The following is a 19,194-nucleotide window of genomic DNA, read 5'->3' as shown; positions in this document are numbered from 1 at the left end:
TCCGATAACACCCCCACCCCCCTCCCCGCCATCCAACCTTCAGTAGAGCCTGTCTTTCATTGAACAGTATCTTCCCAGCTCTTGCTCCAGATCTGCACAGCATTCTGGTCCCCAAACAGTAAAACAAACACACACACACACACACACACACACAAACACAAAAACACAAACACAAACACAAACACACAAACACAAACACAAACACAAACACACACACAAACACACACACAAACACAAACACACACACACACACAAACACAAACACACACACACACAAACACACAAACACACAAACACACAAACACACAAACACACAAACACACAAACACACAAACACACAAACACACAAACACACAAACACACAAACACACACACACACACACACACACACAAACACACACACACAAACACACACAAACACAAACAAACACACATAAACACAAACAAACACAAACAAACACACACAAACACACACAAACACACAGTCATAATGAAACATTGTTCAGGTGGGCGAGGGGGTTCATGTGTTCCAATGGAGTGGAGTGCTATACTATTGGTAGTTAACTGCCAGCATTGTCTCCCTAGCTGGTGAGGTCTCCACGGAGGATCCAGACAAAGTGTGTCTCACAATTTCATGCCTTGTATCCTCTTTTCCTTTCCTTTCCCCCTTTATGATTGTGTGGCAGCAGGCATGGTCCCTTAATGTGGGCAGAGGAAGATCCTTGGTAACCAGGACAACAGTGATGCACTTAAGAATCACCGTGGAGGGATGGATAGTGTTCTGTAGTCATGGTGAAGCAAGCTATCTAAGGGGTAAGGTGCCGATATAAATCCTTGGCAGGCATCCAGGCCATGATTTGGCAGCCCCACGAGGTCACTCAAGGCACTGCAGTCTGATAACATGAATTAAAAAGAGAAACTGCCAGATAGATCTTAAGGATATGACCTTTGGCCTGAAAAGGATAACCCATACTGGATTCTGGAAGGTAAGAACATTTAGAGGGGTTGGAAGGTTAAGACAGTTCAGAAAGGAAATGAACTACAGATTCGATATATTGGGACTAAGTGAAGTAAGGTGGCCAGACTCTGGGGAAGTTCAAACAAAAAATGGTTGAGTGGTGCTGCATGTAGGCAAGACAGGTGAAGACGCAGTGCACAAGAACTGTGTAGGACTATCTAAAAACTGCAAAAGAGCATCCTGTAGTGGAAATCACTGTCAGAAAGGATAATAACTGTGTGCTTTAGAACAAATATGTGAAATATCACTAATTCAATGTTATGCACCTACTGAAGCGGCTGAAGGAGAATTAAAAGTTGCATTTTATACAGAGATAAATGGAGTGCTTTGAGAAACTAACAGTAGACACATAAAAAAATGTAATGGAATACATCATTGGTGTACACAGCACTGAGAACAGAAATGCAAATGGTGAACTGCTGACATAGTGCACTGAGCGTGACATGGTCATTGGAGGCAGATTGTTTCCACGTCACAACTGCCATAAGATAACGACTACCTAGGTTTGGTAGAGATCAGATTGAAGACAGTGGCAAATAGAGAAAAAAAGTGTGATAAGGTTGAAAATCCAACATATAAAAGAAAGATTTGCTAACTACAAAACAGATTCCAGATCCTTAGACAAAAATTTGTGCTGTACGGATTGAAACACGGTGGCAAAAACTTAAGACATCTATCTAGATGTTGGAGAGAGCATATTAGTATTTAAGACAAATCAAAGGGGAAAAAAGGATCTCTAGTGACTCATGGAAGGTAATTAGCTGCAGGAAGGAACTAAAACAAAAGTTAAATCTTTGTAAGATATGAACACAAAAGATATAAGTGCATAAAGAATACACAGAGGCAAAAAAAAGTGAAAATGTTGATAAGGAGAGAGAAAATGGATAGATGAGCAGGCTCAGTGAACAGAAGAAGCAGCAAGACAAGGAAATATAAAGGAGCTGTACAATATCGCCAAAGGACTCTCAATGAAGAACTTTGGACATGAAGAAACAGTTAAGAGAAAGGATAGTATGATGGTTCCAAACCAACATGCATGGCTACAGAGATGGGAGGAGCACTCCAAGAAGTAATTAAATTGTAAAGACAAATACAAGGAACAGGTGAAGGAAGAAGTCAAATCAGGTCAAGATATAAATCTGCAATGACCTACAATGAGCAATATTAGGAGTGCTTTGAAATTGAGAACTGACTGTGTAAACACATTTGTGTTGATCTTATTAATACTCTTAGGATCACATTACATCAAATTGCAGGCAACACGTATCTGGCATTCATTGATTTTGAAAAGGCTTTTTATTCTGTGAAACATCAAGTGCTGTGACAGGTGTTATGGAAGTATGGTACACCACAGAAGATTCTCATCATCAAAGAGCTGTATGACAGCTGCAAATGTGTGCTCCCCAAGGGAAATCTCAAGGGATCCAATAGAGATAATAGCCAGAGTCAGACATGGTTGTATTTTGTAAACAAAGCTCTTCCTGTGGTATCGATAGCAACGATGATACGGCGTATAAAAATTCTTAGGTTGGTATTACCACGAGATACCGACGACAGCGCCCTCTAGCCAGTGCTGTGGAGCTCTACAAGCTCCGCTGCACAATTTCCCCTTTTGATCTAGAGCAGACGGCTGGGACACTTCGCTTCAGCTTCGCACCTCAGGGCTAAGTTAAGTATTACTCTTGTAGCTGAAGTAAAGGTTATTTTAATTCACATTGCAGTACAGAGAGATTTTCACCTTTTCCTGCTCCTACCCACGCGCAGCCTTCCAGGTGGGATACAACAGCTGGCGACGAGGTTTCCCCTATCATTTCCTTTTTGCTCGGTACTGCTTTCTTTTCGTGCTAACCTCAGTATACAACTTTCATTTGTGTAAACCATGGCTTTGCCACAGGAACAGGCTTTTCTGTCCTATCTTTTACATTTTCAGGCTCAGCAAATGATGCAGCTGCTTGTTGCCATAAATGGACTGGTCACTCTACAAACTGCAGCTACTTCGGCACCTCCAATGCCACTGCCTGTACCAACGGCACCGCCATTTCGTGCCTACAATCCTGACATTGAGCACTGGCCAGAATATATCACCCAGCCCGAGGCACACTTCGCAGCTTACAACCTACCAGGTATAGAGCGGCTTGCCTTTTTCCATTGCCAAAGCGGGTGTTGTGTTGTACCGTGTGCTCGTGAAATTGTTTCCCATCACCCACCCAGAAACTAAAATGTACAATGAGGTGATTGATGCTTTGAACTCTCATTTCCATGACAGTGTAAATGTGGTATCTGACTCAACAAATTCTTTCACCTTAGGCGTGGCCCTTCTCAGTCCAATCCTCAGATTTAAAAACCCATTTCTGCAGGAAGTAGTGGACTTGCTGGACAGACAAGATACATTAGATATGGCTACTTCCGTGTTCGACGTGACCCTGAGTGTATGTACTGTTAGTACGGCACAACACATGCCCTCCCACCTGCCAGCACAGCCAGCCAGCCAGCCATGCCGCTCGCGCACAAGTAAACATGTTTCATACCAGGCACCCACTAAGAAACGAAATCATGTCTGAAATACTTTCGTGCTCACCCACAGGACAGTTGCCCATCCCGTCAAACACAGTGTTATTTTTGTAATAAGAAGGGGCATGTACAAGCCGTGTGTAGTAAGGGAAATTCTAAGTCACAACCTGTCTCCCATTCGCGCGACTCGTTGGGCTCACCGCAACGGCAACCGCCATGATCATGATTCACATCAGTCTATGGACGTTAGTGCCATTTATTCAAAGCCTTCTGCTTCACGTGCTTCTACAGCTCGTCGTGAGAATACAGTTTTGTCAGACACTTCCTCTCGCATTCAGCACGATGCAAGGAAACTTTTTGTGACTGAACATTTGTGGACATTCTGTTCGCATGCAGCTGAACACTGGTGCGTCAGTTTCTTTACTGAACAGATCAACGTATGACTTGCTTGGCTCGCCCCCGCTTCGTCGTTCACATTCCACACTGACTGCTTTTACTGGACAGAAAATCTCAGTGCTCGCCGTGTGTAGTTTGCAAGCTATGGTGCAACGACCCATACAGTGCCTTTCCATGTGCTCCGCTCTAGTGATGCTACAAACATTTTTTGCATGGACACATTTGAACTTTTAGGTCTTGCGATTCAGGACAATGTACTTTGCATCAACGCTAGTGACCATGCAGACAGTGTCGCCACATGATTTTATTGAACTCTTTTTCTGATGGCCTTGGGCTTCGCCTATAGTGTGTGTTTGTGTGAAGAAACCAAACAGTCGTCTCTGTATTTGTGCTAAGTCCACAGTAAATCCCCAGACAATGGTAGATACATTTCCCTTACCGCATCCTGAAGAAATTTTTGATAAGCTTGGTGCGGAAAAATTCTTTTCCACGATTGACTTGTGGGACGCATACTTTCAGATTCCGCTCGACGAACAGTCGCAGTGCTATTTTAAGATCAACATCCATCTTGGATTGTTCAAGTTTCGCCGTCTTCTGTTTGGTTGTGCTTCGGCTCCTGCTATGTTTTTGTCTTACTTGCAGCAGGTGTGTGAAACTGTCCCTGGTTGCTCAAATTATCTGGACGATATAGTTTTATCAGGGCGCACCCCTAGCGAACATTTGCAGAATTTGTGTGCCTTATTTACTGTACTTTTGCAAGCACGACTAAAGTGTAACACAGATAAGTGCAAATTTTTTCAAACCGAGATTCAGTATTTAGGACATATGATTAATGGACAAGGTATCCACCCCTTGCCGTCACATCTCAGTGTGATTAGAGACTTGCCAGCACCCAGGAACTTTAAAGAACTTCCATCTGTGTTGGGAAAAATCACATATTCAGTTTATACCAAATGCAGCACAGATTGCAGCACCTTTGTATCACCTTTGGCACAAGACCAATCCTTTTGTTTGGTCTTCAGTATGTGACGCTGCTTTCCACAAGCTCAAATCTGTTTTGTTGAGTGATCGCAGTTTGATTCCCGTCGATCCCCCCAAACAAGATGTTTTGGCTGTCGATGCATCTTCTCATGGCATTTGAGCGGTTCTCCCGCACCGCATTAATTCTGTCAATCGCCTGATCGCTTTTGCGTCTAAGTTGCTCAATTCTGCCCAGCAAAACTGTTCTCAAATCAAGAAAGAAGCTTTAGTTATTGTCTATGGAGTGTCAATGTTTCATGATTTTTTGTATGGTCACAAGTTCTATTAGGTCACCGACCATAAGCCTTTGATGTCGTCGTTTCACCCGTCAAAGCCAGTACAGGCCCGTACTGCAAAAAAGTTGCAACGTTGGTCTTTGTATAACTACAATTACGAAATGTTAAGGCCTATGGCCCAACATGACAATGCTGACGCTTTGTCCTGTCTCCCTATCAGTCCTGACGAACTGTTTGATTCTTCGGAATTGTCATGCATGTTTATTGATTCGCAAGATAAGGAATTACCTGATGGTTCTCTGGTGGATTTTCATCGCATTGCTTCCGTGACAGCCACCGACGCTTCTTTTGCAGTATATTCGTACTCAATGGCCTCCATCTGCTACACTGATTCGAGATCCACTTGTTCAACGTTACTTTGGGCAATGTCACAACTTGTCTGTACACCACGGCATTATCTTATTACGAACTGACAATAATCAGTCTTGTGCGGTTGTACCTCGTTCGTTGCAGTCGGAAATTCTCCGCTTACTGCACGCTAGTCATTGGGGTATAGTGCAGATGAAGCAATTAACGCGTCATCACTGCACTTGAGCCGGCATTGATAAACAAATTACAAATTGAGAATTTGCTTGCTAACTGTCGTTCTTGCACGGAGCATCAATCTGCTCCCCGCCAGCGCTTCTTTGCGTGACAGACTCCTACTGCACCTTGGCAGCACGTTCATACTGATTTTGCAGGTCCTTTCTGCGACACCAGCTGGTTGATATTGATGCGTACAGCAACTTCCCCTTTGTTGTACCTATGTCTTCTACTACATCTGCAAGTACTGGTCGGGCTTTGACATCTATTTTTTGCATTGAGGGCCTTCCTGAAGTTATTGTCTCTGACAATGGCTCCCAATTCGTGTCCTCAGAGTTGGGAACGTTCTGTGCTGCTAACGGCATTCGCCATCTGACCTCAGCCCCGTTCCACCCCAGTCGAACGGCGAAGCTCAACGCTTTGTGCGTACGTTTAAGGTGCAGATGAGTAAGTTGCATGCCACGCACTCTCGCGAGCGTGCGCTTTGGACTTTCCTTGCTTCATATCACTCTCAGCTGCGTGGCACCCATTCCCCAGTGGAATTGCTACATGGCCGTGCCGATCGGTGGCTCCTGCAGCTTTTGCACCCGACGCCATGCACTCCTTCTGCTTCACCTTGTTCTGGCTTCGCGCCGTGTGATTTGGTGTTCTATCACGTTTTCTCTGGCAGGCAGCGTTGGGAGCAGGGGCGCATTCTTCGCCGGCTTGGCCGTGCCTTATTTCTCATTTCTGGTCCCTCCAGCACTGTCAAGCGACACCGGAACCAGATTCGTTTGTGCCATCCTCAGTTTTCTGCAGCTAGTTGTTTTCCGGCAGAATTGGAGGCTTCGTGGCTCCCACCACCTCAGCCCACGACTCCATCGACAGCGCCACCGCCGCCATGCACTGCTACTGGGTACGCTCGGATGAGGAGGCGGAGCAACGACTTCCATGGGCGAAGGCAGCGGCGGCGCGATGGCAGCCTCAGCGTCCATCTGTTCTGTGAGAATCTTTTTGTTGTGCCTGTCTGCATCTCAGCATCTCTGGTATATGGTGAGTAGAAACTTTCCTTCTCTAATATTGTTATATTCCATTCTGGATTTTCCATTGTTTAATATTAAAAATTTTTTAGTCTGAGAGCAAAAAGATTTTCTGCACGTTCTTATGTTATAAGCATAAGCAAAAGTGCGCAGTTTCATGAAAGTCTAAGGTGGTGAGTGACATGACGTGTGATTTGATGTGGAATGACCCTGCCCTCGTACTATTGTTTCCAATATGGAGAAACAAACATCACACAAGAAACAAATTCATATTTTTAAAACAAATGGGAAGGCTGTCCTCCAGTATGCCAGTGAAAGGTGAAAAGTAAATAAGAAGGTAACATCCACAACATTCATTTAATATATTATTTCGAGGATTTGGTGAGAATCTTAGATGCGTGTAAATTTCTGTTTCTCATGCAAAAGTTTAGGACAACAAAAATAATCAATTTTTGATGAAATAAGATAATTGGATGGATAAAAAAGTACTCACCAAGCAGTGGCAGAACACACGTAAGAGATTATAACTAGGCAAACTTTCAGAGCCAGTGGATCCTCCTCCAGGTGAAAGGGTTCAATGGGAATGAAGAACAGTGAAGGAGAAGGACTGGAGAGGTCTAGGAAAAGAGGTAGATTTTGGGAAAGTCACCCAGGTCACAAGATACTTACCAGACGGGATGAGAAGGAAAGACTGATTTTTGGGGGCTGCGCTGGACTAGATTTGAAAACAAGAGAGTTTAAAGGTGGAAGACAGGGTAACATGCAAGACAGATTCGAACTGTGTTCAACTGTCTTGCAAACTGCGTACGCTAACCACATTACCACACTACTTAGAATCGGCACCTTCGCACACATAAATCAGGTACATAACAGGCGCATAAAACTTCTCTTGCGATTTTTTCGGAACTGCTATAGTAGTGTGTCTTGCTACTTGCACTTTATGTTGTTTTAATGACTTACTAAAAGTGTACAAAATTTGAATAAATCAGCGATTCCAACAGCAGGGCCTCCCCTTCTAAGTATATCAAAAATGTACTGTCTAAGGAGGAATGTATGGACTTCAAACCAGCCAGCAAAATAAGTTTTAGAAGACCATTTTAGCAGAACTATAGTCTTGCCGTATGCAAACTTAAAAAGGATCAATGTCAAAAATGTGAGAGTCATGAGAAAGCAAATAATTATGAAGAAAAGAAAGCATTAGAAAGAGTATAATGAGCATACTGCAAGGAAAAATGAGTGCAATCAAGAAATATATACTGATTATGAAGATGTAAAGCAGACAAGACGAAGGAGCTCTGTACCCTTGACTCATTTCATTTACAGTCTGTCTTGCAAGTACTGCCAAATGAAATCAGTTAAATTGTCCTGGAGTCCTAAAATATGAGCCTACAATGTGACTATCTATGAACTTTCTTAGACAAATGATGCATTCTGCTACGCTCGGATTGAACAAAGTGAGGTAGCTCAGAAATCTGTACCTGTTATCATGAGATGGATTAAACAGATTCAACTACATATACAACATATTTAATTCTCCTCTGACAGCTGCAGATATCAGAACACAAATCAACACAGTTGCATTGTTACTGTACTTGTTTCAGACAACAAATTCAGACATTATTGAGCCCAAGGTTCTTTTATCTGGTGAAACATTCATGGAAGTACATAACTTTTGTTTGATTATAGTTGTTAAAGTTGGCCAGGTTCCTCAAAGTTTTGCAAATTTGCAACTTACTGCATGGCACTATGATAGAGTGCCAAGATGGGGGAACTACGTTGCTACAGCCAATAGCAGACCAATTACAAGGGTGTAATAGTGACTTCGCATAATTTAGAAGGGAACTGATGTTGAGCGGTGAGAAAGGGCTTTAAAGAGTCAAAACGTTTCATGTAGCAGATGCTGTGTGTCCTGGACTGGATGATTTCTGTCAGGCTTTAGAGAATCTTGATCTCAGGTTTATGGACAGATGAAGGAGCTCTGTATCCTTCACACTAATAGAGTCAGTGATTGATTTTGGGTGGCAACTGGCTGCAGTGTAATAGTTTGTAGCTTTGATTAGTCTAAGTGTACAATTTACTTTAGAAGATTTCGCCTTTTGTAATGCTAGGCACTTATTGAGCAGTTTCACATCAGACTGGAATTTTTCCAATAATGACATATGCGAGCAGTGAAGTTTTATTGGGAAGTGTGTTCACACACATGAACAGTTCAAATAGTTTCTCGTAAATTGTGAGCAAGTCCTTGAGTTTACTTTGGAAACTGACTGGTAATCCAGTGACAGTATCAGTGCCAGTAACGAAGCAATACAGTACATAAAAAAGAGCAATTTAAACTGTATTCATTGCGTTGCCTAAGCTTATTTGTTACAAGACACCAGCTACATAATTTTAATCAAAAGATGGCTAACTCTTCTGCAAGGAAATTATAAACTTGTGATGATGTAAGATGAGAAACGCATTGCAGTGATATCCAATCTGTCACCAGACAAAATGTGATGATCAAAAATTCAGATAAAATACAATCATACATTACTGCTCCCCTGCCAAGAAAGAGTTGCAATACACAACAAGGACAACAATGGGGATGGGGTTGGGGGCAGTGGCAGTGGCAGTAGAAGGGACAATAGGCAGGGGCGGGGTGGGAGAGTGGGAATGGGAGGGCAAATAAGGGGGGGGGAGGAGGATGAGGTGGTGGTTGTGGTGAAAGCACAAACTTACTTCACATTATGGAAGTGTTCAGCACCAATCATTCAGGCTGAATTTCCAATCTTTTTGCCTTTTATTTCATTCTACATAAAACCTAAAAGTTTCAACAATAACTTATTCTAAAAAAATTTTATATACGGGCTGTAGTGTAGCTGCTGTCTAAGTGATATATTGTACCTTTCTCCGGAATCTGCAGGAACTTGGCGAACAACTCCAGTGTCACCTCAGAACTAATAACAAGTTGTGTCAAGTAATCTGTTTATTCCAAACAAATATTACCAAACTTACCAAGATTTACCTCATACTTTGGTTTCTCGATGGAGCTATTATTGGTTTGCTGCAGAGAAATATCTTTCAAATGAAACTGATGAAGTACTTCAGCTACATTCCAATGAGCCTCCTGGACAGCATAATGAAATGCAGTACAGCTTTCATTATCCTGAAGCCATGGATCCCCACCATTCAGAAGCAAAAGCCTCAGAAGATCTGCATGGCCCCAAGCAGCAGCAACATGTACTGGTGTCAACCCATCCGAATTCCTGTATATTAAGAAATGATAATGTTGCCTGTCCTTTCCATAGATATATTTGTTACAATAACAACTCAACATCACAAGTAACACTTTTTAGCATATTTAATAATATAATTGCTTGCATTGCAATGAATTCAAAACCTAGTTCCAAAAAGAAATAATCAGAATGTTCCACATATATTAATTTTTCCCCCCAATTTGCGATAGAAAACAAACTAAAAATCTTCCGTTCTGGGCCCAACAACAACGTTAAGATAAATTTTAATAGTCAGGGTTAAGAAGGGTCATGGGTAATAAACATAGGAACTGCATTCAAAAGTTCACCTATTCAAGCTGACAAATTTTACTAAGGAGTTGGTGCCATAAGCCAAAGCACAGAAAGCTCAACTAGCTGAAATTTGTAGATTCAATCTGAAATCACAGCATCAGCCACAATTAGATGCATGTGAATGTCAGAAGCATATAAGGAATGACAACATAATAAAAAAATGATTTTCAGTACTACATGTCACACACAATCATGAAACAAAATATATTACATTAAATATAGTCACAAAAAGTGGCATCATTGAGGTGGTAAGCCTTATACTACAAGAACATGCTGAAATGTAATGTGTCTGAATTTTTTATGTGAAAGCTCAAAGCTTTTTAAATAAAATAAACATTCCAGTTTGTTGAGACAGTCACTGTAGCATGTTTGACTTTGTTGACAGGGCCACAAGTTCACCTCTGATTGCCCCATTTCGTCACTATCAAAGTGACTATGCATGCGTGAATCTGAGAGCTTGGGCGCGGCAGTAAAATTTTTCCTAGTTGCATCTAGCTGCTTGCTGTGTGTGCTTACACAACCAACAGCCACATTTCTGTAGCCAGAAAAAGGAGACAGTACTACTCATACGCCACTGAACTGCGCATGCGAATTAGCCCGCTCGTAACTGCTAAAACGAATCTAATGTCAACAGTTGTGATGTCACGCTCATCGGAGGCAATTTGTTGTTATGAAGCATAGCATAGTCTTCCTAACGCCTATGACATATTTTGCTGTTGGCGAACGCTTGTAGGAGCACTGTGTTTTGTTGTTGTATATGGCACATTTCCTTTGCAATTTATGTTTTTTTTTTTGTTTTCCTTGTTCACGTTTTATTGTTGCAGTATTATTCTGCAGTAGTGGGATACAGTAATATCCTTTGTTAGAGTATCAATTCTTACCAATCAAAAGTACACAAATTTAACTGAAAATAAAACAACAAAAAATTCCCGGAATTCTAAAAAATTCCCAGGTTTTTCCCAGTTTTCTCCCGGATAAAAAATTTCCCAGGTTTTTCCCGGATCTCCCGGGTCGTATACACCCTGCATAAAACCCTACTTACAAAATTCCAGGAATCAGTGTACAGAAAAGAATATATAATCTCAGTCCCTACATATCAAACTCGCAGTGATCATGGAGAGAAGCTTACACTAATTACAGCACACACAAATCAATTTAAAACACTCATTTCTACACACTATACAAACCCGGAACAGGAAGAAGCCCTAACATGTGACACCATGCTTGGTCCCAACTGCCATGCACTTCACAGTGCTTTGCAGAGAGAGAGAGAGAGAGAGAGAGAGAGAGAGAGAGAGAGAGTGTGTGTGTGTTTTAAATGTAAACCACTATCAGGTGGAGTGGGGGGGAGTCAGTCTGGTGGTCAGAATTGGATGGCTGCTCCTTACCCAAATGTCTCGAGTTTTAACAGTTACACTCCACATGGCACATAGGGAGGCAACAGCTGCTTTGCAGGGACACCAACAATAGTATCAAACTGTATTCACGAAATATGAGCCAGGCTGTGGCATTGAAATAGGCTCCTACATCCTGCAGGCGCTGTGTAATGTCAAACTCCAGACCACACAGAGTTTGCGTTAGCGACAGGAAGTAGAGTCTTAACTGTGGTTGCAACAATGCCAATTCAGTGTCCTGGAAAGCCGATACTCAATGGCTTGCTGTAATGCTGCCTTCGAACTGGTAGTGGCCAGTGCGCCTGTTCCAGTGTCACCAGGTGTATAACATCAACAATAGGCACAGAAAACATTTCATTCTTTTACATCACAACAGCCTCTTGAATTTGAGTCAATCTAATAGGCAAGTTCATGCTGTGCAATTAATAGCACACTACTCTTAAAAGCTTTGGATCTGTAAACGTTCTGGTTTGACAGTTTTCACCTATCACAAACTTTCAGTCCCTCTTTCTGCTACTAATTTACTGAAAACTAATTAGCTTTCCCAAAACAATCACTTCTAAGTTTTAGTCAATAGATCTACATCTATATACATACACACACTCTACCACTCTTCGTCATTTTCACACAGAGCAAGGGAAAAATAATTGTCTACATGCCTCTGAACAAATCCCAATCTCTCGTACCTACTTCTGTGGTTGTAGTTGTTGTCTTCAGACCTGAGACTGGTTTGATGCAGCTCTCCATGCTACTCTCTCCTGTGCAAGCTTCTTCATCTCCCAGTACTTACCGCAACCTACATCCTTTACAATCTGCTTCGTGTATTCATCTCTTGGTCTCCCTCTACAATTTTTACCCTCCACACTGCCCTCCAATGCTAAATTGGTGATCCCTTGATGCCTCAGAACATGTCCTACCAACTGGTCCCTTCTTCTTGTCAAGTTGTGCCACAAACTCCTCTCCTCCCCAATTCTATTCAGTACCTAATTAGATTGTGACTACCCATCTAATCTTCAGCATTCTTCTGTAGCACCACATTTCGAAAGCTTCTATTCTCTTCTTGTCGAAACTATTTATTGTCCATGTTTCGCTTCCATGCATGGCTACACTCCATACAAATACTTTCAGAAACAACTGTCTGACACTTAAATCTATATTCGATGTTAACAAATTTTTCTTCTTCAGAAACGCTTTCCTTGCCATTGCCAGTCTACATTTTATACCCTCTCTACTTCGACCATAATCAGTTATTTTGCTCCCCAAACAGCAAATCTCCTTTACTGCTTTAAGCGTCACATTTCCTAATCTAATTCCCTCAGCATCACCCGACTTAATTCCACTACATTCCATTATCCTCGTTTTGCTTTTGTAGATGTTCATCTTATATCCTCCTTTCAAGACACTGTCCATTCCACTCAACTGCTCTTTCTAGTCCTTTGCTGTCTCTGACAGAATTACAATGTCATCGGCGAACCTCAAAGTTTTTATTTCTTCTCCATGGATTTTAATACCTACTCCGAATTTTTCTTTTGTTTCCCTTACTGCTTGCTCAATATACAGATTGAATGACATCAGGGAGAGGCTACAACCATGTCTCACTCTCTTCCCAACCGCTGCTTCCCTTTCATACCCTTCGATTCTTGTAACTGCCACCTGGTTTCTGTACAAATTGTAAATAGCCTTTCACTCCCTGTATTTTACTCCTGCCACCTTTAGAATTTGAAAGAGTACTCCAGTCAACATTGTCAAAAGCTTTCTCTAAGTCTACAAATGCTAGAAATGTAGGTTTGCCTTTCCTTAACCTATTTTCTAAGGTAAGTCACAGGGTCAGTATTGCCTCCCGTGTTCCAACATTTCTACGGAATTCAAACTGATCTTCCCCGAGATCAGCTTCTACCAATTTTTCCATTTGTCTGTAAAGAATTTGCGTTAATATTTTGCTGTGACTTAATAAACTTATAGTTCAGTAATTTTCACATCTGTCAACACATGCTTTCTTTCGGATTGGAATTATTATATTCTTCTTGAAGTCTGAGGGTATTTCGCCTGTCTCATACATCTTACTCACCAGATGGTAGAATTTTGTCAAGACTGGCTCTCCCAAGGCCGTCAATAGTTCCAATGGAATGTCTACTCCCGGGGCTTTGTTTCGACTCACGTCTTTCAGTGCTACTTTTGTGGTACTTACGCAAAATGTACATTGGTGGCAGTAGAATAGTTCTGCAGTCAGCCTCAGATGCCCATTCTCTAAATTTTTTTCTCAACAGTGCTCATCAAAAAAAAAATAATTGCTTTTCCTCCAGTGATTCCCATTTGAGTTCCCTAAGCACCCCCGTAATACTTGTTTGAACCAACTGGCAACAAATCTAAGATCCCATCTCTGAACCGCTTCAATGTCTTCCTTTAACCCAACAAGGTGCAGATCCCAAACACTCCAACAATATTGAAGAATGGGTTGCATTAGTGTCCTATATAATGTCTCCTTTACAGATGAACCACACTTTCCTAAAATACGGTCTCCTTTACAAATAAACCACACTTTCCTAAAATTCTCCCAATAAACCAAAGTCTACAATTTGCCTTCGCTACTACAATCCTAAAATGCTCTTTCGATTTCATATCATTTGCAACATTACGTCGAGATATTTAAACAACATAACTGTGTTGAGCAGCACGACATAACTTTGTTGAGCAGCACACTATTAAAACTGCATTCGAACATTATGCAATGGTTTTTACTCCTCGTATGCATCAACTTTGATTTTTCTGCATTTGGAGCTAAAACAATAGTAATCTACTGATCAGTTAACAAAGAAAAGAAACAATGAATACTAAAAATGAAGACAGCAATTTCTAGTTTTCAAATACTAATTATGTATTCAGGTCATCACACAAGTAACTAATGGAAATAGAAAACAGAATAAGTAATATATGAAACACAAGTTGACAATTTTAACTATGACTACCAGATAGAGAAAATACAGTCTACTATTTACAATGGACTCTTGTTATCCTCATTTTACAGTAAAAAACAAAAAGACTTCAAAAACTGTTCTATTATACACATTCTTACCTGATATTTGGATCACCTCCATGCTGTAGAAATAGTTTTGTTACTTCCTCAGCAAACAACAGCGAATCACACCCAACAACATAATGAAGAGGAGTGAAGTCCTTTTCTGGAAGCAGTGTGTTTGGATTAGCCTTCTCGTTTTCCAAAAGTCGTCTAATGTGACTGGAACAGTAATGTTAAAAGTTAGAAAAATTTTATGATGGACAGAAGGATATGTTTGAATGGGCACATGACAGCAATGTCTTTAGCACCCAAGTGAAAACAGACTGAGAAGTGTCTGTAAAATACACAAAACAGAAAGATATAACAGAATGTAAAATACATGTTACAAAAGTTGGAAAACTATGTGCATACCCACACAAAACCACGGAATGAAGTTTGGCGTCAGTAGTACAACATTAACAACACAGGAAGAAAGTGTAATACAGAGCTAAAACATAGGAGGTGGACATGGCTGGCTGAAAAAAAAAAGCCAGCCACACTGCAACACACTAAAAGCTCCAGTCTAAAAGTTTAGGTCAGATTCCATACACATCACAAAACTTTAAAATCACAGTCACACTCGTCTCAGCTAAAATAGAGGGCAGATCTCCACCAATAATTGCTTGTGGTCTTGCATCACGATATAAAATGCACTCCTAAAATACGGTGGATAGAGACGTGCACGTGGGGGGATCTTCTCACTGTAGTAAAAAGCTATGCGTGAAAGAGAGGGCAGTGGCCAATTCTAAGATATGTGAGGGTTACTTAATCCCACCTGAGCAACTAGCAGGAGGAATGCCACGGTCAGGTTGTTTACTTCACCATCTGCAGCTTATTGGCTGTCGCCGCCAGCCATTCCTCATCCCACAATTGCATGGACTCCTGAGCAGTGCAGAAATGACAGCCTGTGAGGGAATAGGACGCTGTGCTACATCCTGTCCTCTACAGGCCTCCTTGGCAGCCTGATCAGCCTGTTCATTTCCCCTTATCCCTACATGACCTGGCACCCAGCAGAGTGACACCTGTTTACCTTGCCGTTGGAGCAAGTACAGTTCATCATGCATCAAGCAGACCAACTCCTCATATGGGTACAGGCTCTGTAACAATTGTAAGGCACTAACGGAATTTGATGAAATGAGAAACCATTTGCCCCGAACAGTGCCTTCAGGATCATGTGGAGCTCTGCTGAGAAAATGGTATACTCGTCAGGAAGGCAAATCCTAGTGAAATGGTGGGGGAAAACAACAGAGCAGCCAAGGGAATTTCCTTGCTTGGAGGCATCAGTGTACACTATGGTGAAACCATGATGCATATCTAACATGTTAAAAAAACAGAGACTTAAATGTAAAATCTGACATGTGATCTTTCTTAAAATTCATCAAGTCTAAAATAGGTCTGGGCCTCTGGAAAAGCCAAGAAGGAAACCTGTTCCCACCACAATGTAAAACATGAAGACCAGCCACACCCATCGCTAGAAGACAATCCTGTGCATGAATCCCATAGGGCCTCATTGCCTATTGCCGTGTACAAATAAGTCTTTTCAGTGGAGGCTGAGCAACGTTATGGTAGATGGGTGTGTATGGTGTCTACAGTGTTTTATATGCCTGGTGCACCATAAGTAGCTGTCGCCTGACGTGAAGAGGCAGTTCACCAGTCTCTGCACAGAGTCTTGGTATGGTGCTTGTTCTAAATGCCCCAGTAGCCAACCAAATCCATGGTGCACCACATCCTACATCTTTAAATAAGAGGATCTCGCAGGCCCATACACCGTGCACCCATAATCGAGCAGAGATCACACACAAGCCCTGTAAAATCAGAGCAGGCAAGTCCTGTCTGCTCTCCATGTACTGTAGCTAAGACATTTTAAAATACTTAAAGCCTAAAGTGACTGTTTTTTCAGGTCCTTAAGATGTGGTAACAATGATAGTTTAGATTCAAATATGAGACCCAGAAACCTCACTATCTTTAAAAGCAAAGACAGTGTCCCTCATCCTCAACTCGAAAAAGTTTAAAACGGAATGGGAACAGTTAAAACGAATAGAGACTTCTCGGTGGAAAACTTACCACCACTCTTCTGAGCCCTTTCATCCAAACTTCGCACAGTTACTTGCAACGGATGTGTTATCGTTGGGAGGCTTGAAGAAGAGCAAAACAGCAGAAGTCATCCACAAAGGACACTGGACATGACTTTTCACTATGAATGTGATGCTATTACTAGCTATGGCAAAGACAGTCACACTTAAAATGCTACCTTTAGGAATATTGTTCTCCTGCTCAAAGTGATCAGACAGAACGTTACCAACTTGGTATCTAAAATATCGTGGTGAGAGGAAGGATTGAATAAAAATGGGAAGAGAACCACGAAAAACCCATTTGTGAAGCTGCTCCAGGATAAGATGCCTCCAAGTAGTATTGTAGGTCTTGTCAAATGTCAAAAAATATTCCTAGAAGGTGGTGACGGTGTAGGAAAGCCTGTTGTATAACCACCTCCAGAAGTGCAAGGTTATCAAAGGTGGAGCGATACCTCCTGAACCCACACTGGAAGCGACTAAGGAGTTGCCTGAATTCCAAGATCCCCACAAGGTCGTGGCCGACTAACCACTCCAAGGTCTTCCCCATGCAGCTAGACAGAGCAACACTATGGTACTTACTTGGGTATGTACAGTCTTTCCCAGGTTTTAAAAGAGGAATTAAATTTGTCACAGGCCACAAGACGGGAAAGTGACCCGACGCCCAAGAGGCATTAAAAATTGTGTGGATGATATTTTTGTTTCGCCTTGTGAGGTCCACAGCATAGTGTAATGGATCCTATCGTGACTAGAGGATGTATCACAAGCCACAGATAATGCAGAATCCAACTCCCACATGGAAAATGGGAAGTTTTAATCTGCATCATGGGTGGACCGGAGGTCCAAACTACACCTCTCATCAAATTCTCTATGGCACTGGAAACCTGGATCCTGACCGGCTGTTGCAATAACTGTGGCAAAACATGCCGCCATAGCCTGGGAAATGTCTCACAGATTGGTTTGGAGTGTGCCGTTCCCCATTATAGCAGCCATGGAGCACCTCCCTCCTCTCCCAGAAATTCTCGTGATGGTCTCCCACACAACAGAACTTTTTGCGTAACATTTAATGGCATTCAGGAACTGTTGCCCCGAGCTCTTCTTGCTCTCTCCAATAATTCGGTGACACTTTACCCTCACCATCTGAAAGGCTGCAAAATTCTCTGCAGTTGGCAGACACTAACCTGCGCAGAGGGGCAAGCCTGGTTCTAATTGCAGAGCGGCATTCAGCACTCCACCAAGGGACAAATTGCCTCTTCTGTTGTCCTGCAGAGTGTGGAATTGATGCTGCAGAGGCACTGTGGATCATTTTGGTAATACAATCCACCAATGCTTCGACATTAGCACAATGTTCGAACTGGGCCTACTGGCTACAAAGTGTCCAGTCGGCTCTACCAAGCACCCATCGCGGTGGTTTTATTTCAGGTTCCACTCCATCTGGCAGGTTGGAGAGCAATGTGGGAGATTAATGGCAGAGAACAACTCAGTTGCTGTACAGAAGTGATTGCTCTACCCTGTATTTAGCAAGCATGTGAATGACGACATGAGAAGCCTCTCACATTGCTCTCCCCCCTGAGGCAGGTAGTTACAGAGCCCCAAAAGCACAGTGTGTGCATTAAAATCACCACAGAGGATGAAGGGGTGGGGGAGTTGTGTAATAAGGATGGTTAGGTGCTCTTCATCAAATGCATCGTCTTTGTAAGTGAGAGAGGTGAGGAGTGGTAGTCGGTACTGACGAAAATGGATACACCACCTTTAGCTCTCACTCCTCTCAGATCATCTTTTTGTGGCGTACATAGCCTCATAGCTCAACGGTGTACAATTGATGGAAAAAGTCTCCATGAAACACTTTTAGAGGCAAGGGGGAGTGGAGAGGCTGACTGGAACCAAGGCATCTAACTCCATGGTGTCGTCCTTATCAGTCAGACGTGGAAGAATGATCTGATGGCACTCGGGACAGCTTTTGACCCAAACGTCATGAATCTTTCACTGTACCTGGTCCCCATGAGGATGAGGGGGAAAGGGCACACAGAGGCATTATGCTTGTTGTGTGCCTCCTTGACATTCACTACAGAACTGTTGCTGGTCTTTTCTGTGGCAGCTGCTCTTTACATGTTTTGCTTTGGCATGTAAACATGGTGGTGGATGGTTGTACACTGGACGACGTCTGCATTGGGGCGTCAAGTTTAGGAACAGGTTTCTGCACCATGAAAGCATAAAAGTGGTAAAGATGGGAGGTTTAGTCACTTTATAGTCCTTTTTGACTTCAGCACAGGGGATCTGCTTGGTGACTTATTTCCTGAATTTTTTGTTCCTCTGTAAAAAAGAGTA

At 42.2% G+C, this 19,194-nt stretch overlaps 1 protein-coding gene across 1 annotated transcript in view; it reads right to left on the bottom strand.

The window, feature by feature from the left end:
• The window catches only part of LOC126272793 (uncharacterized), a 102,942-nt gene that overhangs the window by 69,749 nt on the left and 13,999 nt on the right, over positions 1–19,194 (bottom strand). Inside the window, exons 2-3 of the mRNA XM_049975943.1 lie at positions 14,816–14,977; positions 9,777–10,027 (exon numbers count right to left, since the gene is read on the bottom strand). Coding sequence (XP_049831900.1) covers positions 9,777–10,027; positions 14,816–14,977 — 413 coding nt within the window. The remainder of the gene's footprint in view (positions 1–9,776; positions 10,028–14,815; positions 14,978–19,194) is intronic.

Source organism: Schistocerca gregaria, chromosome 5 (genome assembly GCF_023897955.1).
Source record: "Schistocerca gregaria isolate iqSchGreg1 chromosome 5, iqSchGreg1.2, whole genome shotgun sequence".
Classification (NCBI taxonomy): Eukaryota; Metazoa; Arthropoda; class Insecta; order Orthoptera; family Acrididae; genus Schistocerca; species Schistocerca gregaria.
The sequence above is the reverse complement of the archived record's forward strand: the minus strand, read 5'-3'. Positions and strand labels throughout refer to the sequence as shown.